The sequence below is a fragment of the Bos grunniens genome, chromosome 18, assembly GCF_055505025.1.
Source record: "Bos grunniens cultivar Pamir isolate PY7600 chromosome 18, Bosgru_T2T1.0, whole genome shotgun sequence".
NCBI lineage: Eukaryota > Metazoa > Chordata > Mammalia > Artiodactyla > Bovidae > Bos > Bos grunniens.
Window position 1 is genome coordinate 35,297,878 of NC_141182.1, and position 24,747 is coordinate 35,322,624.

The window sequence follows — 24,747 nt, forward strand, 5'->3', positions numbered from 1 at the left end:
GCTAGCACATTCATGCTCAGACATTTTTCATTTATAGGCAAATTATAAAGCACTTCACAAATGTCCCTTGACCCTCATGTTCTGTGGTAGCATTTTGTTATATTTGTCCTGTTAATGGAACAGATAGTAAGAGGTCTTTGCATCGAGCATTGTAGTATACTCTTGGTTGTTGAATACAAGGGGCTAAGGAAAGTAGGTAATGGCAGAAGAAATCAGGGAAGCCCAGTAACCCACAAGGTTTTCCATTAGGCTTGGTTTTGTTCTATGCAGATAGTGAGGTTTGCTGAATCAGTCCAAATATGTAGGGTTGCTTCAACCCTGGCTTTTTCCCTCAAAGAGTTTTAACAAACCCACTGGGGAAACAGATTATTTTGAGAAAAATTTAAGTGCATAATAGTGTGGTTGTTTTATCAGCAGATACATTCAAGGAAAAATAATGGCTTAAAGACCAACCAGTCATGAATCTGAATAGATTATCTGGGGTCAGTACATCTCTCCTCTTTGCAAATATACAGATACACTTTGTTGAAGAAATCAAGCACTGTTCTTTATGAATCAAGTAAATCTCAATTTTCAGTGCTTAGAAAGCATATGTGATTTCCATTGACAACCAAATGAGTATAGTCTTAATATTTTGTCATTCAGGACCATCCAGTCTATGGCCAGAACCAACACATCTTTCTCCTCTTTCTGTTCTTTCCTCTATTGTATGCTTTTTAAGCATGTGTGTGCACACATGCACCATGTTGCCTTTAAAAGTCCTGCCCATCTTGATCTCACACCTGGCCAAACCTACCTTCTTTGACCTTGAGCCATTGTACCTATTCTCTGTTTTGTTAGACAGTAACTCCTAAAACGCAGGATCAAGTCTGCATAATCTTGGTCTTTGTACTACCTTGCAGGTGGTCCTGACTTAAGGAGCCTTCTCTGACTGCTATTACGGATAGTGTTAAGGTACCTGAATTGAAGAGACGGGTCTCTGATAGGCATGGCAGAAGCTTTGTTTAAGATGAGAGCAAGAATACAAAACACTTTAAATTTTAATTTTGAATTAACCTTTTATATACTTATTGGTTTTGTTAAGTCAGTTTATTGATAGGAATTGGACATTGCACAGACTCATTTTACTCTTAGATACCTAGGTATTCTCAGCACTCAGAAGATGTAAGAGCCAGAAACTATAAATCAGAGAGAAACTGATTTTTCTATTTTCTATTATGTATTCAGTTAGCATTTATTGTGTTCTTAATAACCTAGGCACAGTGCTAAAGGGTAAAAACTACTTGTTATATACATGGTCTCTGTCCTCAACAAACTTATGGTCTTACAGAGAAGAGAAATACATGAATGTATTTCAGGTATGAGATGATGATATGAGACAGGAAGTGGAGGTGTGTGGTAGCTTACAAGCAGGGCCATTGGACTCCGGATTCAAGTTCTGACTCTGGCTCAGAGAAAAAGAAGAGCATGGTGAAAAGGCATTCCGATGACTTGTTTTCTAAGGGAGAATTTAGCTAAAAACAGATTGTCTGCCAGATGTAAGAAATGTGTAAGATGTAAACCAGTTTTGTTAATAACTTTAATATCAAATATCCAGACAGAGTTGAATCCCGTTGTCTCATGGCATTTTTAAATAACATTTGTTGTTTTGAAACAATACAAACAAGATCCATAGATTGTGGTTGCTGTATCTCTTAAGCTTCTTTTGTCTGTATCGGGGTTTCTCAACCTCTGCACTTACTGACATTTGGGGACCAATAATTCTTTGTTGCGAAAGACTCACCTGTGCAGAGGAGGATGCTTAGTAACCTCTCTGGCCTCTATCCACTATATAGCACTAGATACTGGTAGCTTACCTGCACAAGTAGTGACAACCGGAAACATGTCCAAGTCAAGTTGGGTCGCTCAGTCATGTCCGACTCTTTGCGAACCCATGGACTGCAGGATGCCAGGCTTCCCTGTCCATCACCAACTCCCAGAGCTTGCTCAAACTCATGTCTATCTAGTTGGTGATGCCATTCAACCATCTCACCCTCATCTCGTCCCCTTCTCCTCCTGCCTTCAATCTTGCCCAGCATCAGGGTCTTTTCTAGTGAGTCAGTTTTTCACATCAGGTGGCCAAAGTATTGGAGCTTCAGCATCAGTCCTTCCAATGAATATTCAGGACTGATTTCCTTTAGGATTGACTGGTTGAATCTCCTTGCAGTCCAAAGGACTCTCAAGAGTCTTCTCCAACTCCACAGTTAAAAAGCATCAGTTCTTTGGTGCTCAGATTTCTTTATAGTCCAACTCTCACATCCATACATGACTATTGGAAAAACCATAGCCTTGACTAGACGGACCTTTGTTGGCAAAGTAATATCTCTGCTTTTTAATATGCTGTCTAGGTTGGTCAAAACTTTTCTTCCAAGGAGCAAGTGTCTTTTAATTTCATGACTACAGTCACCATCTGCAGTAATTTTGGAGCCCAAGATAAGAAAATCTGTCACTGTTTCCACTGTTTCCCCATCTATTTGCCATGAAGTGATGGAACCGGATGCCATGATCTTCATTTTTTGAATGTTGAGTTTTAAGCCAGCTTTTTCAGTCTCCTCTTTGACTTTCATCAAGAGGCTCTTCAATTCCTCTTCACTTTCTGCCATAAAGGTGGTGGTATTTGCATATCTGAGGTTATTTGATATTTCTCCCAGCAGTCTTGATTCCAGCTTGTGCTTCATCCAGCCTGGCATTTTGCATGATATACTCTGCATATAAGTTAAATGAGCAGGGTGACAGTATACAGCCTTGACGTACTCCTTTTGTAATTTGGAATCAGTCCGTTGTTCTATGTCCAGTTCTAACTGCTTCTTGACCTGCATACAGATTTCTCAGGAGGCTGGTCAGGTGGTCTGGTCTCCCGTCTCTTTAAGAATTTTCCACAGTTTGTTGTTATCCACACAGTCAGAAACATGTCCAGGCCTTGCCAAATGTCTCCTGGCATAAGAACCACTGATCTGTAGGTTCTCCCTGTATCCTTCACATCTTTTTTTTCTTCCTGTTGATTTCTTTACAGAAGACAATGAGTAGTTATTCCTGCAGTTTCCTTTAGTTTGGGTTTCATGAATTTCATCCCTGAAGTGTAAATTAATATCCTCTGTCACCAATTTCCTGTTAATTGGTAGTTGGATCTAGAGGCTTGATTTAAGATTTTTTTGTTTTGTCTTAAAAGACTACTTTGTAGATAGTATTCCCTTCTTCTACCAAGAGGTGCATAATATCTGTTGTCTTTTTGTAATATTAACAAACATTGGTGGTCCTTTTTTGTTTTAAAATGTATGTTTTTGTTTAGATAAATTTTATTTTAAATAACAATCTGTGTTCTCCCTTAATAAAGGAAGGGGAAATGGAAGGTGAGGCGGTTGAAGCCATTGTGGAAGAGTCTGAAACTTTCATTAAAGGAAAGGAGAGAAAGACTTACCAGAGACGCCGGGAAGGGGGCCAGGAAGAGGACGCTTGCCACCTTCCCCAGAACCAGACTGATGGTGGTGAGGTGGTCCAGGATGTCAATAGCAGTGTACAGATGGTGATGATGGAACAGCTGGATCCTACCCTTCTTCAGATGAAGACTGAAGTCATGGAGGGTGCAGTCGCTCCAGAAGCAGAGGCTGCCGTGGACGATACCCAGATTATAACCTTGCAGGTTGTAAATATGGAGGAACAGCCTATCAACATAGGAGAGCTTCAGCTTGTACAAGTACCTGTTCCTGTGACTGTACCTGTTGCTACCACTTCAGTAGAAGAACTTCAGGGGGCTTATGAGAATGAAGTGTCTAAAGAGGGCCTTGCAGAAAGTGAACCTGTGATATGTCACACCTTACCTTTGCCTGAAGGGTTTCAAGTGGTAAAAGTGGGGGCCAATGGAGAGGTGGAGACCCTAGAGCAAGGGGAACTTCCGCCTCAGGAAGATCCTAGTTGGCAAAAAGACCCAGACTATCAGCCACCAGCCAAAAAAACAAAGAAAACCAAAAAGAGCAAACTGCGTTACACAGAGGAGGGCAAAGATGTGGATGTGTCTGTGTATGATTTTGAGGAAGAGCAGCAGGAGGGTCTGCTGTCAGAGGTTAATGCAGAGAAAGTGGTTGGTAACATGAAGCCTCCAAAGCCAACAAAAATTAAAAAGAAAGGTAAAATAAGTTTATCCATTATATTCTCAAAACCATTTTGGGATAAAGCACATAACAGTACATATGTAGATTATTTTATATTAAATGGATTTATTTTTTAAAGATTGTGATGTGGTGTCAATTTTTTTAGCCAGTCTAAAAGAAGTGTTTTCAGATTGAGTACTTTAAGTCCTGAAAAGAAAGAAATCTATTGGTAGCATGAGATAATTATGACTAAATATGACTTAATTGGGTTTAGTTATAAAAAGCTAACAAAATATATCTGTAGAAGTTTAAGCTTAGGATTAATCTTAAAAATTTTGAAACCCTGCAACAAGTAAGTGTTTTATTTTGCATATAGGTGTAAAGAAGACATTCCAGTGTGAGCTTTGCAGTTACACATGTCCACGGCGTTCAAATTTGGATCGGCATATGAAAAGTCACACTGATGAGAGACCACATAAGTGCCATCTCTGTGGCAGGGCATTCAGAACAGTCACCCTTCTGAGGAATCATCTTAACACACACACAGGTAGGTGCTGGATAAACATGTTGGGGACTACAGCTTAGCAAAGGCTTAAACTTGAGTTTTAAATATCTTCTAAGCTGATTCCAGTGGGAGTAAAAGTGGTAAGACTTCTTTGTTCTTTCTTTGATACCCTTTTTGTAATCTTGATTTATTGTAAGCAAGTGGACTTATGGGCAAATATAAAGAAAATTTATGGGAAATAATCCAAATTATGTAAGGATGGTGATTCAGGTAAAGATTTTCTGTGGTAGTTAACCAACCTATGATATTTCCAATCTATAATATTTCCTGAGGGACATCACCATTGTGTTGCTAAAGTTTTAACAACACTGACAAAAACTAACCCCCCAAAATCCCAGGCAACAATTGCCAGGCACTATGAGGAAGAACATTAGAAATAGAAATGTGTCCTCTGTAAAAACCATGGTTTCTGGTTGTTTTACCTCAAAGAATAAGCCATAGTTCATAAACCCAGAATGAAAAATTTAAGACACTGTCCCAGCATTTCAAACATTTGTTCATTCATGGTCCACACATACTTAATATTCTAATATTAGCTTCGTGTAGACCGTGGTCAGATTCTGGAGTCACTAAAGGGGAGAACTGTGGGCTGAAGCTCTGCTGAGACTCTCTTCTGGGTTCTTACACACTTATGGTGTTGATAATTGGCTCCAAGTGCAAATAGAAACTTCTCTCACCTGATTCTTCATGCAGAATAGCTTTCTTCTATCCAGATTCTCCACCTCATTTTATATGACGACTCTTGTTTTCTCTGATGTGTTGGTTGTCTGATGAACATGATCAAGTAAGGGTTGGCCTATAAGCAGTATGCTGTGCAGTAGTGTATTTGTTAATGTGACTTAGTCACTTCTCACCAACTCCCTAGTTTCTACCCAGACTCTTGACGATGATAATATGTTTTATTTGGTAGTTTGAAAATCCTAGGGAAAAGGCAGAAGACTGGATAAAAGCAGCTGAACACATTATAGGACTGCCAAAATGGGAGTGCCTTGATGTGGGCACTGTGTCATGGTCAAGTCCTCAGCTTTGAAAATAAGAAATTTGGCTATTTACGAGTGATTTGGCAGGACTAATTCATACTAACCAAACCCTCAAGAGTCAGGAGCATAACAGAACATCAGTTTATGGTGAAGAATGCACCTTTTTATTTTGTAGATGCAATAGTATTGCATCCTAGGGGGCACCCTTGCCTATGTCCAGATGCTGTAGCAATTGAACGGTGTCCTGGTGAGCGTGGACCTTGAGCGGAGGGACATAGTCGGTCATGTGGTACAACCTGATGAAAATTCATGTCCCACAGCGGTGTCTGCTTGTTTCCTAATTGCCATGCTTAGGTCTATCGGAGGCAGGCCTCTTTCTCCCCCTTTGGTAATGCTAGGTAAACATTGGAAATTCTTTGTTTTCAGCTTACCGTGTCCTAATAGGAATTGATGTTGCTTTCCTTCTCTTGTTAATTGTTGTTTTACTTACCTATCTGTATCTCCAGACTGTACATTTTTCATACATAAGAACTCTATCCTTCACTCTTAATCCTCAGTGTAACTAAAGAAGCAAACTGAATAAAAACATTCTTTGAAATTTTCTAATAATTGCTGTCATATCCAAACACATTGCCCTCTCCAGTATTCTCAATCTCTGGGAAAATCATTTCTGCAAATGGCTGGTCCCATTTATAACATTGTGAGTCTTCCTGATTCCATTCTCAAAGGTAGCCTGCCTTTGATTTTGGTGTTTGAGATGACTTTGCTGTTCACTTCTTACCCACGATTACAGATGGTGATGATAATAACCTATAAAAACAGTACTGTGTTCTGCTGTCAGCTTTATCTCTTTGTTGTGAATATTACTTGGTCATAATATTTCAAGTGCAGTGTTCAGAATATAAAGTGGCTAGAGAAGATCTTCTAAAGTCATGTTACATTATGAGGCTACTATGGGAAGACATATTAAAAACAATAAGATTATCTCAGTGAAAGGAAAAATAAAACAAGAAAAAAACCAAGAAATACAGAAGATATAAGTGAAAGTGAAGTCGCTCAGTCGTGTCCGACTCTTTGCGAACCCGTGGACTATAGCCTACCAGGCTCTTCTGTCTGTGGGATTTTCCAGGCAAGAATACTGGAGTGGGTTGCCATTTCCTTCTCCAGGAGATCTTCCCAACCCAGGGATTGAACCCAGGTCTCCCACATTGTAGGCAGATGCTTTACCGTCTGAGCCACGAGGGAAGTCCATAGAAAATATAGTATTAGTTCAAAAAATATTTAAATATTCCATGAGTTAACATTCAGATCACAGAATATTAGATATGGATATTTGAAAACAGTCTATTTAAATCACATAACATAAAAGGCAATATACTTTTAAAGCCTTTGGTAAATCTCTACCTTATGAAACCAAATTAAAATAGAAAACATGTTATTATATTTCTTTTTTTTTTTTTTTTAAAGAAAAAGTTGGTCAATATGGACAGCTCACTGGTTCTGTATATATAATTTCAATACAGTAAGTTTCGATGTGTAGAAGAATCTTGAGTCAAATGACTATTAATTCTGTGACCTCTATTAAGGTTTAAAAGATGTGTTCTGTATTTTTTTAGATGGGTTGAAACAGGTATTTCTATTAACCTTTAATCCATAGTGATCAGAATATTCACAAAATAGGGATAAAAATGATTTTGTATTCAAAGACAGCAGACTCAAAATGGTAATTAAGAAAAACTAAACATTTGGCATGTGTTTTTAATATTTTGAAATTGGTGTTATAAAGTCACCTGGGCTTACCCATAGCTTTTGGAGCTATTCTCAGGCATGGTCGGTGAGATAACCAGGGTCCAGCCTCATGCTGCAGTTGTGCCACACATTGAGCTCTGAAATTAACCATGTCCTTGTCTTTCTGTTATGTCCTCCTTTGTCCAGGTACTCGTCCTCACAAGTGCCCAGACTGTGATATGGCCTTTGTGACTAGTGGAGAATTGGTGCGGCATCGTCGTTACAAACACACCCATGAGAAGCCATTTAAGTGTTCCATGTGCGATTACGCCAGTGTAGAAGTAAGTTCAGTGTAGAAGTTCAGCTCCTTGTTGGTTCCTTCTCTTAAGAAGATCCTGACTCCTGTGTGAGGGTAGTTCATATCCTCATAATACAAGATAGAGTATCTTACTAGATTACTACCACTCCTCCTCCCCACCACTAGAAAGAAAGATTTGTAATGAGTGTGAAAGGTTTACCCATTAAAAAAGAGTACTAATCCACATGTTACTAATGTTACAGGCAAATTCTACCAAACTGCAAAGAAACAAGTCACTATACCAAGAGTATTTTAAAAATGGAAGATTTTCTCACCATAATTATTTGAGGTTACCTTGTTACCAAAACTGGATTCAGTTCAGTTCAGTCGCTCAGTCATGTCCGACTCTTTGCAACCCCATGAATCGCAGCATGCCAGGCCTGCCTGTCCATCACCAACCCCTGGAGTTCACTCAGACTCACGTCCATCGAGTCGGTGATGCCTTCCAGCCATGTCATCCTCTGTCGTCCCCTTCTCCTCCTGCCCCCAATCCCTCCCAGCATCAGGGTCTTTTCCAATGAGTCAACTCTTCCCATGAGGTGGCCAAAGTATTGGAGTTTCAGCTTTAGCATCATTCCTTCCAAAGAAATCCCAGGGCTGATCTCCTTCAGAATGGACTGGTTGGATTAGGATACTTCTAAAAAGAAAACTGTATGTTTTTCTCACAGAAAAGCCAAAATTTTAAATAAATTAACAGACCAAATTTAGTAATAGAGTATTACTAAAATGTGATTATTAAATAGAATATATCTAAAATGCAAGAGTAATTTAACATTAGGAAATTATTGGTGTGTACTACATTGAGAGATTAAAGAAAAACCACATGATCATTTCCGTAATTGAAAAACTATAAAATTTGATAGTTGATACTGTTTAAAGTTCTAGCAAGTCAAGTGTAGAAGAAAATGTTTTTATTATGAGAAGTATCTACTGGCAGCCTATAGTAAACCCAGTCTAAGTAACTTTGAAACAAGATACCCATCACAGTTAGAATTTCAACATTGTATTTAAAATCCTAGATAATAGCATAAAATAAGTAATGAATTATAAATGAAAAGACAAAACTGTCTTTTCTTACAGACATATTTTCTTACATAGAAAATCTAAGAGTTGGCTGAAAAACCTAGAGCATTTGAGTTCAGTCTAGTGGTCAGATCCAAGGTGAATACACTGGAATTAATGACTTATTTTATGCAATACCTATACTAGAAAACAGGTTCAAATTCTAACAGCAGTAAAAATGACCTGGGGGTAAACTGAACAGCAAAAAGCACCTAATACCTATAAGAAGAAAATGTCTCAGAATTTTCCAAAGGACATTAATAAATACACATGTCAAGTTGATTCTGAATTCCAACTGGAAGTGTATATATGAATGACTAAAAAATTTTGAAAAGGGAATGAAGGGCTTTTGCTGTTGGCTACTGTAAAACTATATGATAAATGAAGACAGTGTGATATTGGAGCCAGAAAAAAGAGTTGGCTGAAAAAGAATAGATCCTATGGTGTACAGGAATTTAATATGTGATAAGTCCTAGAACTGAACTGAACTATAGTCCTAGAAAGAGAATTATTCAATAATATTGTTGGAACCATTCTTTAGCCTTAGAGAGTGTGTGAAATTTTTACTGTGTAGAAGTACAGGGGGATTTTAGTGTAAAAATTGGAACACTTAAATGGAACACTTTTTAAAATTTTCAAGTCAAATGTTAGTATTTGAAACCCTCCTTAGAGTCACTCTTTTGTTGGAAAGATACCCAATTGAAGATGAAAAGCATAAGTCCATAGGGAGGAAGGTGAGAGGCCGCTGGTGCCTGGCCTGTCTGGGAAGTGCTGTTGAAAGAAAGAGAGACTGAGGAGAATTAAAATGCACTTATAAACTTGGATTCACGTTTGTTAGCAACTTGATCCATAAATAAGCATGAATTATTTTAAAAGTATTCTGGAGAATTTTAGACATATAAAAGAAGTAGATAGAATAGTATATCACAACCCCATGGACCTATCACCTAGCCTAAACAGTTAATAGTAACTCATCTTGACTCATGCCCTATCCATTTTACCCACTTCCTTAGATTATGATAGGGATTTTAGAGGCAACAGTTAAAGAGGAAGAAATACTGTCCTTTAGACTTTTTCTGTTACGAATTTCAGTTTCCAAAACCAAAGCTTTTGGGCTTGACCCACGGTGTTCATGTCGTAACCTATGTTAATACAGGTTTAAGAGGTTTTGTTGCTTTTTCAGGTCAGCAAATTAAAACGTCACATTCGCTCTCACACTGGGGAGCGTCCTTTCCAGTGCAGCTTGTGCAGTTATGCCAGCAGGGACACATACAAGCTGAAAAGGCACATGCGAACCCATTCAGGTAGGACTTCTCCCTTGCTTTCATTAATGAACCACTTTTTAGTGGATCCCATGGCACCCTGGGAACCACCACATACCCTCATTAGTTACCCAAATGGAAACGGGCATGAGAATAGTATATAATTGACACATGTTCTCTGGCATACCTTCAGAATTCATTGCTCTGAATATACACCAGAGCATGGAAATTTTTTACTGTTAGAAGTCTGGGTAGATTACCTAACCCAGCTTGTCAGTTTTTCAAAGTACAGTCTTTTTCTAAAAAGAAAAACTTGCAGGTCCTCCTGCTATCATCCCATCTGTTCTCCTCCAAAGGTAAGTACTGCTGTAGAAACTACTCTTATTAACATGAAGGACTCTGTGGCAGAGCTGGGCCGAGCAGAGGTGGTGGCCACAGTTTGGGACTTCTTACTCATCTCTCAAGATAGGCCTGAGCCAGGCAGTGGGCCTGAGCCTCATCCTTCCTGAGTTAAGAACTGTAGATCCTCTGTGGCTTGGCATATCTGCCTCCTGGTAACCCTTCAATTAAATGGTAGTTATTTAGTCATTTCGTCTAATTTGTTCATTCTGTATTTTTTCTTTGAAGGGGAAAAACCTTATGAATGTTATATTTGTCATGCACGGTTTACCCAAAGTGGTACCATGAAGATGCACATTTTACAGAAGCACACAGAAAATGTGGCCAAATTTCACTGTCCCCATTGTGACACTGTCATAGCCCGAAAAAGTGATCTGGGTAAGTCAACTAGTGGCAAATGAAAAATAAATTTTGACAACTCTATGAAGATAATGATCACAGGTTACTTCCTTTTCTGACTTTGTGAGTTTTGTGTGTTGTGAATGGCCTGCTATTTAATAAAAGTCATTGCTTATGCTATTTTTTTCTGTCTCTTCTTTCTCTTACTGAAGCTACACTACAAAAGTTTTTCCTGACTATAGCTCATCTATAAATAAATGGCAACTATAATGAGAGAAAAGTGTATTTTTAATTAGTAGCCTTCATTGGTAATGTTAAAAGTCCCCAAATAGAGAAGTAACATAGTATGGTTCGAACTAAGGTCAGTCCACTTCAGTTTGGGGGGTTTTTTCCCCCAGAATATTTGTACTTTCTTTAGGTAATTAGACTGTTATATTGATTTGGTGATAGCTGTAATTGTGTACATAACTAAGCTACAGTTAATATAAAGGCAGAGTTTACTGGTAGAAATTTTAGGATAAGGTCACCTGAATTTATCCCTTTGTGTTTCTTATTTAAAATAGTTAAAAATACTGCCCCAGTCTGTTCTCTGTCCAAAATGCACTGCTCCCTACAAAATAATAATGCATTTAGATAAATTGTACCTTTCAGGTTGTCTTTATACTTTTATTTTACTTTTTTACTTAATTGATCTTCACAGCAACCATATGAAGTCATCAAGGCATATTTATTCGAGCTTTGTAGGTGATAACCAGGTGTCTTGACCAAAGTGATACAACACAGCTTATGAGGGGCAAAGCTGGACTTGAGTCTTCGGGAATTCTCTAGGGCTGCTTCTCACACTGGGGCATGTATAAGTACCCAGGTCATATCAGGAGCATACCAAACCAGGTCATAAACCTGACTGTCTTTCTGCAGCATTGGTTTTACTCAGAAGGTTTTGAGTAAAGTTATACAATTGAACTAGTATCTTAAAACATTTTTACATTAATATGACTATATTGAACAAACTGCAGACCAACATAAAACATTTTTAAGATGAAACTGTGAGCTTGAAGTAGAGGCCATTGGATTCCACATAAGATCCAGTGGGTCATGTGTCATCCTACTCTGGTGTAGAAAGGATTTTAGAAAAATTTAAGTACTGTTCTCAGATAAACGAAAGAGTTTTACTGTTCTTACCATATAGAAACTAAAACCTAAACCAGTAATATCTCATGGCACCGTGTTAACTGTTAGGCCACTGTTTGGATTATTCGATTTTTTAAATTTATTCACTATCCTGATGCAAATGAAAACCTTGAGTGTTTTATACTTGCATGATAACCTCTTCAGTTCAGTTCAGTTCAGTCGCGCAGTCGTGTCCGACTCTTTGCGACCCCGTGAATCACAGCACGCCAGGCTTCCCTGTCCATCACCATCTCCCGGAGTTCACTCATACTCAGGTCCATCGAGTCGGTGATGCCATCCAGCTATCTCATCCTCTGTTGTCCCCTTTTCCTCCTGCCCCCAATCCCTCCCAGCATCAGAGTCTTTTCCAATGAGTCAACTCTTTGTATGAGGTGGCCAAAGTACTGGAGTTTCAGCTTTAGCATCATTCCTTCCAAAGAACACTCAGGGCTGATCTTCTTTAGAATGGACTGGTTGGATCTCCTTGCAGTCCAAGGGACTCTCAAGAGTCTTCTCCAACACCACAGTTGAAAAGCATCGATTCTTCGGCACTCAGCTTTCTTCACATCCATACATGACCACTGGAAAAACCATAGCCTTGACTAGACGGACCTTTGTTGGCAAAGTAATGTCTCTGCTTTTGAATATGCTATCTAGGTTGGTCATAACTTTCCTTCCAAGGAGTAAGCGTCTTTTAATTTCATGGCTGCAGTCACCATCTGTAGTGATTTTGGAGCCCAGAAAAATAAAGTCTGACACTGTTTCCACTGTTTACCTATCTACTTGCCATGAAGTGGTGGGACCAGATGCCATGATCTTCGTTTTCTGAATGTTGAGCTTTAAGCCAACTTTTTTCACTCTCCACTTTCACTTTCATCAAGAGGCTTTTTAGTTCTTCTTCACTTTCTGCCATAAGGGTGGTGTTATCTGCATATCTGAGGTTATTGATATTTCTCCTGGCAATCTTGATTCCAGCTTGTGTTTCTTCCAGCCCAGCGTTTCTCATGATGTACTCTGCATGTAAGTTAAATAAGCAGGGTGACAGTATACAGCCTTGACGTACTCCTTTTCCTATTTGGAACCAGTCTGTTGTTCCATGTCCAGTTCTACCTGTTGCTTCCTGACCTGCATACAGGTTTCTCAAGAGGCAGGTCAGGTGGTCTGGTATTCCCATTGCTTTCAGAATTTTCCACAGTTTATTGTGATCCACACAGTCAAAGGCTTTGGTGTAGTCAATAAAGGAGAAATAGATGTTTTTCTGGAACTCTCTTGCTTTTTCCATGATCCAGCAGATGTTGGCAATTTGATCTCTGGTTCCTCTGCCTTTTCTAAAACCAGCTTGAACATCTGGAAGTTCATGGTTCACATATTGCTGAAGCCTGGCTTGGAGAATTTTGAGCATTACTTTACTAGCGTGTGAGATGAGTGCAATTGTGTGGTAGTTTGAGCATTCTTTGGCATTGCCTTTCTTTGGGATTGGAATGAAAACTGACCTTTTCCAGTCCTGTGGCCACTGCTGAGTTTTCCGAATGTGCTGGCGTATTGAGTGCAGCACTTTCACAGCATCATCTTTCAGGATTTGAAAGAGCTCCACTGGAATTCCATCACCTCCACTAGCTTTGTTCGTAGTGATGGTTTCTAAGGCCCACTTGACTTCACATTCCAGGATGTCTGGCTCTAGGTGAGTGATCATATCATCGTGATTATCTTGGCCGTGGAGATCTTTTTTGTACAGTTCTTCTGTGTATTCTTGCCACCTCTTCTTAATATCTTCTGCTTCTGTCAAGTCCATACCATTTCTGTCGTTTATTGAGCCCATCTTTGCATGAAATGTTCTTGGTATCTAATTTTCTTGAAGAGATCTCTAGTCTTTCCCATTCTACTGTTTTCCACTATTTCTTTGCATTGATTGCTGAGGAAGGCTTTCTTATCTCTTTTTGCTATTCTTTGGAACTCTGCATTCAGATGCTTATCTTTCCTTTTCTCCTTTGCTTTTCACTTCTCTTCTTTTCATAGCTATTTGTAAGGCCTCCCCAGACAGCCATTTTGCTTTTTTGCATTTCTTTTCCATGGGGTGGTCTTGATCCCTGTCTGCTGTACAATGTCCCAAACCTCCGTCCATAGTTCATCAGGCACTCTATCTATCAGATCTAGGCCCTTAAATCTATTTCTCACTTCCACTTATAATCATAAGGGATTTGATTTAGGTCAGACCTGAATGGTCTAGTGGTTTTCCCTACTTTCTTCATTGGCAATAAGGAGCTCATGATCTGAGCCACAGTCAGCTCCCAGTCTTATTTTTGCTGACTATATAGAGCTTCTCCGTCTTTGGCTGCAAAGAATATAATCAATCTGATTTCAGTGTTGACCATCTGGTGATGTCCATGTGTAGAGTCTTCTCTTGTGTTGTTGGAAGAAGGTGTTTGCTATGACCAGTGCGTTCTCTTGGCAAAATTCTATTAGCCTTTGCCTTGCTTCATTCTGTACTCCAAGGCCAAATTTGCCTGTTACTCCAGGTGTTTCTTGACTTCCTACTTTTGCATTCCAGTCCCCTATAATGAAAAGGACATCTTTTTTGGGTGTTAGTTCTAAAAGGTCTTGTAGGTCTACATAGAACCGTTCAACTTCAGCTTCTTCAGCATTACTGGTTGGGGCATAGACTTGGATTACTGTGATATTGAATGGTTTGCCTTGGAAACGAACAGAGATCATTCTGTTGATTCTGTTACAAGCCGCCTGCACTTGTAATGATAACCTCTTAGACCTTACATAATAAACTCTTTATGAGGTAGTTAAGGAACTGTCAAATAATAGTTATCTGCCCAAACCATTCCCAAACAAGTTTGTGTTCCCTCTTTAAAGCAGGTCTGATTTCACATTAATATGCAATAATTAAGATTCATCACCTTGGGACACAGGAAGGCATGGCCTTTGGAGGCAGACCTACCAGATCAAGATTCACCTCCAAATACTTACTGTTCTAATAAGGTTTTTTTTTTTTTTTAACTGATAATATAGGAATAATTCCAACCTTACAGAATTATTATTGTAAATATTTAATAAAAACATAAAGTCTTTGACATTAACTGTTAGGTCTCTCTATCTGAGGAGCAGAAGTTGAGTCTAAGAATTATTTTAAATGATATATTTATGTATAAAAAGTCTTCATATAGTGAACATGTGTAGGGAGTAAAAAAATACGCCATCCCTTTCTCTTACCTATTTCCGTTCCCCAGAATTGGCCCTCTTTAAGTTTGATGTGAGGCTTCCCTTGTGGCTCAGTGGTAAAGAATCCACCTGCCAATGCCTGGAGGAGGAAAGGGCAACCCACTCCAGTATTCTTGCCTGGGAAATACCATGGACAGAAGTGCCTGGTGGCTGTAGTCCATGGGGTCTCAGAGAAGTCACTATTTAGCAACTAAACAACAACAAAAGTTGGAAGTGATAGCACTTTGATTGAGCCATAAATTCTTGACCCTAAACGCAGCTGGCTCCTCAGTTTCCAGCTGTTTGTCCTCATCAGCTGTGTCCCGTTCATTCCACAGATTCTTGAGCACCTGCTATGTGGGAAGTCGTATGACAGTAGGGTAAATCATTAACTTTGTTTAAACCTCTAATCTTCCTTCCCTTTTCTCTTTGCCTCCTTCGTCTCAGTATGTAACCTCTTTTCTTACTTTAGATACACAGAAAATGCAGCAGGTTGAAACTTCAAATTTCCTCTTTCCAGATGTGTAACTTACCCGCATTCATCCTCTTTCCCCATCGGCTTCTAGAGACCTTGTGTCACTCTTCGTGTCTGTGGCCTGCCCTTTGCCCTGATCCCATTCTCCTGTGTCCTGGCAACATTTACATGATCAAGTATTGCCTCTTTACCTTCATTTTCAAGTTCTCCTTAATCTTTTCCCTCAACTCTAAATGTCCTTGCCCCCTTGCAGACACACAGCTCAGGCTTCAGCCCTGTTCCACTTACTCCTTGTCTCAGTAAGTGGCTCCACCATCTGCTCAGTTTTCCAAGCCAGGAACCTGGAGGTCATTCCTGATACCCACCTTTCTCTTCCTCACTCTGGTCAGTCACTAAGTCCTGTTGATTCAGCTTCTTAGGTCTCTCGTCAGGTCCCCTTCCCTCCATACCCACTGCCATCTCCAAACTACCACCTTCCCTCACCTGTTGAGTTTTAACGTCTCAACTGGTCTCTCCATGTCTTTTTACTCCTTTTTTTCCATTTTCTATATAGCAGCCAGAGTAACTATATTCAGAAGCAGAAAGAAATGTGTTCTTAACTCTTTGAGATGTTTGTGTTTTCACAAGTTGGCCTGGGCTTTGTGTTTTGCTTTAAGGTGTCCACTTGCGAAAGCAGCATTCCTACATTGAGCAGGGCAAGAAATGCCGGTACTGTGATGCTGTGTTTCATGAGCGCTATGCCCTCATCCAGCACCAGAAGTCACACAAGAACGAGAAGCGCTTTAAGTGTGATCAGTGTGATTACGCTTGTAGACAGGTAGGAACCTTCATAGTTAGAAAACAATTGATGTCTCATCAGTGTTGGGTTTTATCAGAGGGTTTTTATATATACCTTATATGAAATTAAGTCCAGGACTTGAGAGAAGGGAAGAATTTGGTACTGGGGCCTGATGCTTGGGAGTGATCTATAGAAGCAGCAGAAGTGAGTGTACCTGCTAGGATTTGGGGAAGCAGTTTTGTACCCCGATCAGGTTTACGTTATCCTCTCAGCAAGCGGTTCTGGGCCTGGACCCTTGGAAGAGAAAGGTCTTTAGAGTTACGCATGCAGGTGGTGGGAGATAGCAGCCCTAAGACAGGATCTGAGACTTTCCTTCACCTCGTTCTCTTGCAGGAGAGGCACATGATCATGCACAAGCGCACCCACACTGGGGAGAAGCCTTATGCCTGCAGCCACTGCGACAAGACCTTCCGTCAGAAACAGCTCCTTGACATGCACTTCAAACGCTATCATGACCCCAACTTTGTCCCTGCGGCCTTTGTCTGTTCTAAGTGTGGGAAAACATTTACACGCCGGGTAAGAGTCAGAACTTGACTTCCTCCCTTACAGTTCTTGATACCATCCATGTTCTTGATCTTCTGTTGCAAAGCAGGGCAGTTTTCTCCGTTGAGATTATAGAGATAAACTATCATTTGGAAAGGGTCAGTCATTTCCACCCCACCACATCACACATGTCCATGTGTGAACCTTTCCACTGATGGGGAACTCAGTATTTTTAACAGGTCTGTCTTCACTTGCTGCTGCTGCCAAGTCGCTTCAGTCGTGTCCGACTCTGTGCGACCCCATGGACTGCAGCCTACCAGGCTTCTCTGTCCATGGGATTCTCCAGGCAAGAACACTGCAGTGGGTTGCCATTTCCTTCTCCAATGCATGAAAGTGGAAAGTGAAAGTGAAGTCACTCAGTCGTTTCTGACTCTTCGTGACCCCATGGACTACAGCCCACCAGGCTTCTCCATCCATGGGATTTTCCAGGCAACAGTACTGGAGTGGGGTGCCATTGCCTTCTCCCCTGCCTTCACTTAGGGTCATGTTAGTCAGGTCTGCACAGGACAGGGAGCTTGGTCTGATTCTCCCCTGCTCAGAGGACCTAACCCCATTTTCTGAGCAGCTGTCCTCTCCCACCCACCCTTTTCTCTCTCTCCACCCACTCCAGATGGAGACCATTTTCCCTGAAAAGGAAGAGTATGTTCAGGACACATTTAGCAGACAGGAGAACATTGAGACTTAATATGGATAACCACCGCCCAATTGTTTTTTTTTATTAAACTAAAAGAGAACTTCCAATTTTAATCTTACCTTTTTTAGTAATGTGAACGAGAATTTTGTTCCTTTTGTTAGAATACTATGGCAAGACATGCGGATAATTGTGCTGGTCCAGATGGTGTAGAAGGGGAAAATGGAGGAGAAACGAAGAAGAGTAAACGTGGAAGAAAGAGAAAGATGCGTTCTAAAAAGGAGGACTCCTCTGACAGTGGTAAGTGACTTTTGTTTCTTGAGTTAGTTAAAAGTGGCAGGTTTTGGTGCAGTGTTTACAGTGTATTTATGTAAAGACGTGCTGGAATACAGAGATAGGCCACTCTCTCGTGCTTCCTTTAAACCTCTAATCTTCCTGATGTGTGTATATATTTACAACAGCAGTTAGCTTATTCCCAGAGCAAGTTTTTTTTTTTTTTTCCTTATGGTGTTCCCATTGCTTGATAAGATATGTTATGTTCAGTTAAAGCTGAAGCAAAATTAATATCTTTATACTCAATTTACTCAGATTAGTGATATTCTAAGGCCAGCAGAGTTTCTTTTCTATGTTCATAGCTTTTACATTTAGGAAGCTGGTCTAGATTTGAGCAGTGAATCTAATGGACATGAAGAAGGTTGCTTAAGCATCCTGACCAACTTCTGGTTTGACTGCCTGTGTCAGCCTAGCCTTGAGATGTGTTGATCAAATCCATGAAGGTCAGCCTTTCTCTTCCTACCTTAATCTCCCCATTTATAATTTAAAACTTTGCCAGTTTTCCTAACATTGATGTTCTTTGGGGTGTTAGTCATGAAATCCAGGCAGAAGGTATATGTGTTGAGGTGCTAAACTCATGAAATGGGGTGGAGAACAAGAGTGTTGGTAATGTAGGAGTCACATTTGATGAGACAAACTCATTCCAAAGTGTGAGGTTTTATAATGTGGATGCTTGGGTTACTGGCACCTAGTTGAGAAGGCGCATCCATGGCTTCAGTGTTTGAGACTTGTGGAAAAGGGTGCAGAGGAGTTCTGTTTTGGGGAAGGTGCTTACAGGTGACGCCTGATGGATTTCTGAGAAGCTCTAAGTTTGTCTTCTACGTTGCTTTGTCAGAAATAGTGGGAAAGGAAATGAAATTTCTGAAAACTGAATATATGTATCACTTTATTGGTTTTATTATAAAAGTTGTTCGTGAAAATACTAGGTCTTTTATATTTAAATATATAAGAAGTCCCTTTTGGTTTTTTATCTTAAAAAAGCCTTCACTTTTCTATTCAGAACTTTTTATGGGGGAATATTCATCTAAGCATAAGAGTAATTTAATTTTTGCTGCCTTCTCTAGTGGAAAATCTTGGGTTTTAAGTGAATGCCTCCTTTAAAATGTCACTTTGCTTAACTTTCTTTTTTCACTTTAATTTTTATAAAAGCACATCACACACTACTGAGAATCATTGTGGAATCCCTTTGTTTGGTAAAGAAATTGAGTGGACTGTTGGGAGGTGCCAAGTAATGTCAGTGGGCCTCAAGAACCAGCAGAGATGCCCAGATAAACTTGAGCTTCAGGACACCTGTAGTAGCTCTTGGCTGCCGAACCTTCTCCAGCCACAGACATGCCTTTTTTCTCATGGCACTGCCATGGTCACTTCCGTGGTTCATCTCCCAGCTAGACCAGCTCCATTCTCCTAATTGTACTTTTACCAGAATCAGCTGCACAGTTTAATGAGAGTTCCTAATAGGTTTCTATGGTTCCTCCTTTCGTCTTCTGCACTGGAGAAGACAGGAGAAGGAGTTGAACAGCTTTGGGGCCTGTTGTCTCTTTATCCCAGAATGTTTGGACTGGTGAAGGCCAGAATCATATATGTTCCCTCCCAGAAGTTCTGCCTGTTGGTCATCAAGAGAAATTGACCACCAGAGTCTAATACTATTTTCAAGGCTTTTAACCAAAATCTCTCCAATCCAGTAAGCTTTTGACCCTATTAACTTTGTGTGCTTCTCCCCCTGCCCCCTGCTCAGTTCTGACTGAATTTGTTTAGCTTTCTAGGCGTTGGGCCAACTTAGGCAATAGGGGGCTTGAATAAGTTCAGCAGGGAAGCATGTCGTTCTTGACACGCTGCCACGTACCAGTACGTTCCCCACATTTTCACTTAGGATTTCAGTCACTTGACAAGGCTTTTTATCCTGACGATCAGGCATTTACCCACAGATTTCTAAATTTTAACATTTGGTGTGAGCAAAAGAGAATGTGCTTGTAACCTGTGCTTCTTGGAGGAAGGCAGGCAGGATATCTTTTGTGCCATGGCAGTGGGGGAGGGGTAGCAAGAGCTCTTCAGTTGCCTACAGATGTGGGCAGCAGAACACCCATAAACTGTGGTTAGTTGTGCCTTATAAATCACTTCAGTTTCTCCGTTTCTATAAAATGAGGGTAATACCTCTTACTTAATGAAGCCTATATGGAATAATGGAGAATTTTTATAAACTCTGATGTCTAGTGTAAAAAGCATCTGTGATGATGTGGTAGAACGTAAGTTGCAGAGCACAATTACAGGCATTATCTCTTTGTGATCCTTGAGAGTGCTTTAGAAATTACACAAGGAAACTGAGGTTCAGTGTGGTTATCATCCTAGGTCACACACTTAGGAGATCTGAGACTCAAAACTGTATTACCAGGCTCTTCATCAGTGTTCTTTCTACGATAGTTCCCTCTCCTTTTATGTGGTAATTGCTTTAGGGAGAAGGTAAGGGAGTTAGGAGGACCTACTAGGTTTGGGACAGCTGGGAATTAAATTCCAAAATTTGACCTCAACACTTTTCCTAGTAAATGGGGCCTCACGGTGCTTCAAGAACTTTATACACACAAACACACACACATCTTCCACCACTCTTCAGGGGTCCATCTCAGGCTTCGTGTCCTGTTTTATCTGTGTATAGTAGGTAGAGGGAACATTTGTTTCATTTTCAGCTTAAAACACCACTTGGTGGGGGCATTTATATAGCTGGCATAAGTTGGAGTTGCCTTTAAGAATTTGAAACTCAATATTTTGATATCTAAAGCCAAAAGAATATCCAGTCCACATAAAATATGAATAATGGTATCCAAGTTGATTTGCTTATTAACTTAGCATTAATATGAGCTTACTTTGTTTAGTGCTGAAAACAAAAATTCCAGTGAATGGAATTTTTAAATGGGCTGTTAACGATGAAAATAAATATTTAAGTAGACTTCACAGAATACGTGATTATTTGTGTGTTGCTTTTCCTTCCACCACTCGTCTCCTTGCCCCACCCACCACCTCTTCTTCCTGATTTCATGAGAAGAAAATGCTGAGCCAGACTTGGATGACAATGAGGATGAGGAGGAGCCTGCTGTGGAGATTGAACCCGAGCCAGAGCCCCAGCCAGTGACCCCAGCCCCACCACCTGCCAAGAAACGGAGAGGACGCCCCCCTGGCAGAACCAACCAGCCCAAACAGACCCAGCGTAAGTAGCTTGTCTCAGCTCAGTAGGCTGGCATCCTTTCCCAACATGTGGGGAAGCCAGACGGGTCCTTGTTCTTTGGGTAGGTGGGAGCTGAGCCATGAGAACAAGTTAAGGTCACCCTGGGAACAAATTCTTAGGAAGCAGTTTTTTAGTTTTTTATTGGGGAACATCTGAGAAAGTCTCTAGAGGACTGTTAAGTTTCAGCAAGATAAAGTCCAGAGTTGAAGGGTGCTTTCTATGAGATGGGTACTGTCAGTGTGGGAGGGTTTTACAAAACAGAGTCTTACCTGGTAAAATTGACATGGTAATGAATGTAATGTATAAGAGCCAAATTTTAAAGGATGGAGGAATAAAGGGATTTCCATGATGACAGTGTCCCTCCTAAGAAACCCAGACCCATGGATTCTGTTGCTGGCTTCCTGATTTATGAGAGGACATTGGGGAGCAGTCCTGTACTGGACATGGCCCTTGTAATTGCAGGCTCTTGGGAGTCTCAGGTCTCTGTTCTATTCATGAATCTCCTAAAAGCTGGCAATTCTCTTTCTTTCTTCAACAAATGCAGCGTCCATCTGTTTTTTTTTAGTATGTTCCTTGAGCCCCATGTCGAAATGTCTTGTTACAGTGGGGTGGTTGGGGAACTATTTGACCTACAAAGATTTGAGTGAACCAACTGGTGGTAGGACCCTCAGTGTTGGACAGCTTCAGACGCAGAGATATCAGGTTCTGGAACTTCTCTGGAGGTTCAGTGGCTAAGACTGCACTCCCATTGCAGGGGGCCCCAGGTTCAATCCCTGATCAGGGAACTAGATCCTGCAGGCCACAGCTAAGCTCGTGTGCTGCAACTAAGACCTGGCACAGATAAATTTGTTAAAATGTCAGGTTCTTTTGCTGTAGGTGGGTCATCTCTAAAACAGACCTGCCTACATCCTGCACTCTGAAGTATACCTTGTCTTGTACTGTCTGCATTTTTTGCCTGTGTCACACTGACTATTGTGAAGCCCTAATTTATGAGATAAAGGAAAACTTAAGATTTTTAATACATGATTTGGGAGGCATATGAAGAGGAATGTCAGTGCTTTGTTTTTTGGTATTATCTAGAGTATTTGGGCTTTGTGTATGGCCACATTATAGGTTATTAAATCTTTTTTATTGATGTTCTCTATATCGAAACTGAGGCTTTCCTGTGTTGCTCACTTTCATTTAGTGTCAAGTCTGAAAAGACTCTTGCAATTCTTGGGGGCTTTAATGGAGCATTTGTTTTCTTCATGCTCTTCTTTGCCAGCAACAGCCATCATTCAGGTCGAAGACCAGAATACAGGTGCAATTGAGAACATTATAGTTGAAGTCAAAAAAGAGCCAGACGCAGAGCCTGCGGAGGGGGAGGAAGAGGAGGCCCAGCCAGCTGCCACAGATGCCCCCAACGGAGACCTCACGCCTGAGATGATCCTCAGCATGATGGACCGGTGATGGCGGGGCCTTGCTCCTTGCCAGGACTGCTCTGGGCTGTGTTTAAACGGCCTGCATCTTAATTTTCTCCCTTCTTTCTTCTTTTGGCTTTGGGAAAAGCATCATTTTACCAAACATACTGAGAACTAAAACTTCAAGGATGATGTTAGAAAATGTGATTTAACTAGAACTTGCTGTTTGATGTTAGCAAATCATGGAATGTTCTGAGTCCCTGAGGGTTTACTGTGAAGTGCTGAGGACAGTGTTCACGCCTCCCTGGTTTTCTTAGCTGGAAACAGAGACATTGAACCCTCTCTCTTGCAATGGTAAACCACTCCAGAAACCACCACCGGGTTTCCCAGAGTTCTTATGGTCTTCTTCCCAGGAGAGTTTTTAATTGTAAATGCAGACTTGGGAAGGACTTAGACTTTTAAACTGGTTTTTGCTTTTGCTTTTCCCTGACTCCCTTTGCTTGGAGTCAGCTGCACACCAGTAGTATGGCATGCTACGATTGGTTTCTGTCCTGAAGACTTTGCCTCTTTCTTGGCAAAGTTTCTGGTATGGTCAAGCTTGTAAATAACTTTTTTTACATTTTAATCTTTTCCATTAATTACGAGGTTGAAAAGAAGTGCAGTGTAAGAAAACCCAGCATTTTAATTACTTGCAAATTAAGTTACTACAGACGGTAGTTTGTAAACGTTGACAAGGAATTGGATCACAATCATGTCGCAGAACAGCACCGAGACTGCTGCCCGCTCGTGACGGACACCCACATGGAGCATCATGATTCCAACCCATGGAGCCAGCATTTGAACCTTGTACAATTAACTTTCGGTTATGATTTCCCATCTACATTTTCTTTGCTTTGTTCGTAGCTGAGTTTCGTGTTTTATAAATCCTCTCTTGAAGCAGAAGGGTGATTATGAGTGGGTCACAGCAGCTCTTAAAAGCTGGGCCAGGAAATTTCACTAGGTCAGTAATTTAAACTTCGGATCTTCAAAAAAATAATAATGTGAAGCAAAACCAACTCAAAGTGATTCTTGCACATGAACTGTCACATGTTTAAAATGTGTTTTTAGAGAGCCTCAGTCTTGCTGATTTCAAACACTTTTTTCTTCTGTGTATTGCTTTTAAGAGAGCCATCAGTTAGCTATCAGACTCTAGGTTGATGCATTTTGTACTTAGCTGTACTGTGTGATATTTTTCATTATTTTAGGACGCCAACATGAGACCTGTAATAAAATATGTAATGGGGTTGAAAGCTGGGGAGGAGGATCTACTGCTGTACAGCTAATAAATCATAACGGATTAACAAGTGCTCCGAACACCCCCACTTGTGTGATTCCTGCCTAACCAGGGGCCCAGAGGGGTCTGTGTGCATAACCTCAGACAGCGCAGGCCTCTTTCAGAAGCAAGCTGTGCTTCCAGGATGACCACTTCTGTCTAGCAGATGGGCGATGATCTTGGCAAGTGATGGAATATTGAGGGCATCCTGCTACAGGTTTTAATGCCCCAAAATGTATGAGTAGAGATGTGAGTCTATATAGCTGCCAGCCCCCATGATCCATGTAAAGAGTGGATTCCCTGTGGTAGAGCAGGTGGACCACAGAGCTTAAAGAAAAAGGGGCCAATGGGAAGCTCTGGCCTCATGATCTCAGCACAAGAATTCCCTGGTGGTAAAGTGGATAAGAATCTGCCTGCCAATTCAGGGGACATGAGTTCGAACCCTGGTCCAGGAAGATTCCACATGCCACATGGCAGCTAAGCCTGGCATGACAGCTACTAAAGGCCATGCACCTAGAGCCTGTACTCCACAAAAAAGAAGCCATTGCAATGAGAAGCGTGTGACCCTCAACGAAGAGTAGTCCCCACTCAACCACAACTAGAGAATGCATTCATGCAGCAACAAAGACCCAGCAGAACCCAAATGTAAAAAGATTAATAGTAACTTTAAAAAATTGGCTCACGGAGGACCGGGATCAATGCATCAAGCTTTGCTAAATGCAGGGGAACAGAAAGAAACTGGGCCCTAGAGAAGTTCACTTGAAAGGGGGGACCTATGTGCCACTATCAGACTGTGGGGAG

The 24,747-nt window shown here is 40.7% G+C and overlaps 1 protein-coding gene across 11 annotated transcripts in view; it reads left to right on the forward strand.

The window, feature by feature from the left end:
• The window catches only part of CTCF (CCCTC-binding factor), a 45,761-nt gene extending 21,774 nt beyond the window's left edge, over positions 1-23,987 (forward strand). For 6 of the 11 annotated variants that reach the window (XM_086351158.1, XM_086351157.1, XM_086351156.1 and 3 more), the window contains 10 exons: positions 3,374-4,163; positions 4,504-4,674; positions 7,608-7,741; positions 10,004-10,124; positions 10,710-10,859; positions 16,329-16,489; positions 16,844-17,026; positions 17,849-17,984; positions 21,055-21,216; positions 22,499-23,987. In XM_086351158.1, the coding sequence (XP_086207284.1) occupies positions 3,383-4,163; positions 4,504-4,674; positions 7,608-7,741; positions 10,004-10,124; positions 10,710-10,859; positions 16,329-16,489; positions 16,844-17,026; positions 17,849-17,984; positions 21,055-21,216; positions 22,499-22,683 (2,184 nt within the window). In that variant the 5' untranslated portion in view covers positions 3,374-3,382 and the 3' untranslated portion in view covers positions 22,684-23,987. The remainder of the gene's footprint in view (positions 1-3,373; positions 4,164-4,503; positions 4,675-7,607; positions 7,742-10,003; positions 10,125-10,709; positions 10,860-16,328; positions 16,490-16,843; positions 17,027-17,848; positions 17,985-21,054; positions 21,217-22,498) is intronic. The other 5 variants (XM_086351164.1, XM_086351163.1, XM_086351162.1 and 2 more) reach the window with 1 other exon arrangement.
• Positions 23,988-24,747: the final 760 nt, after the last annotated feature.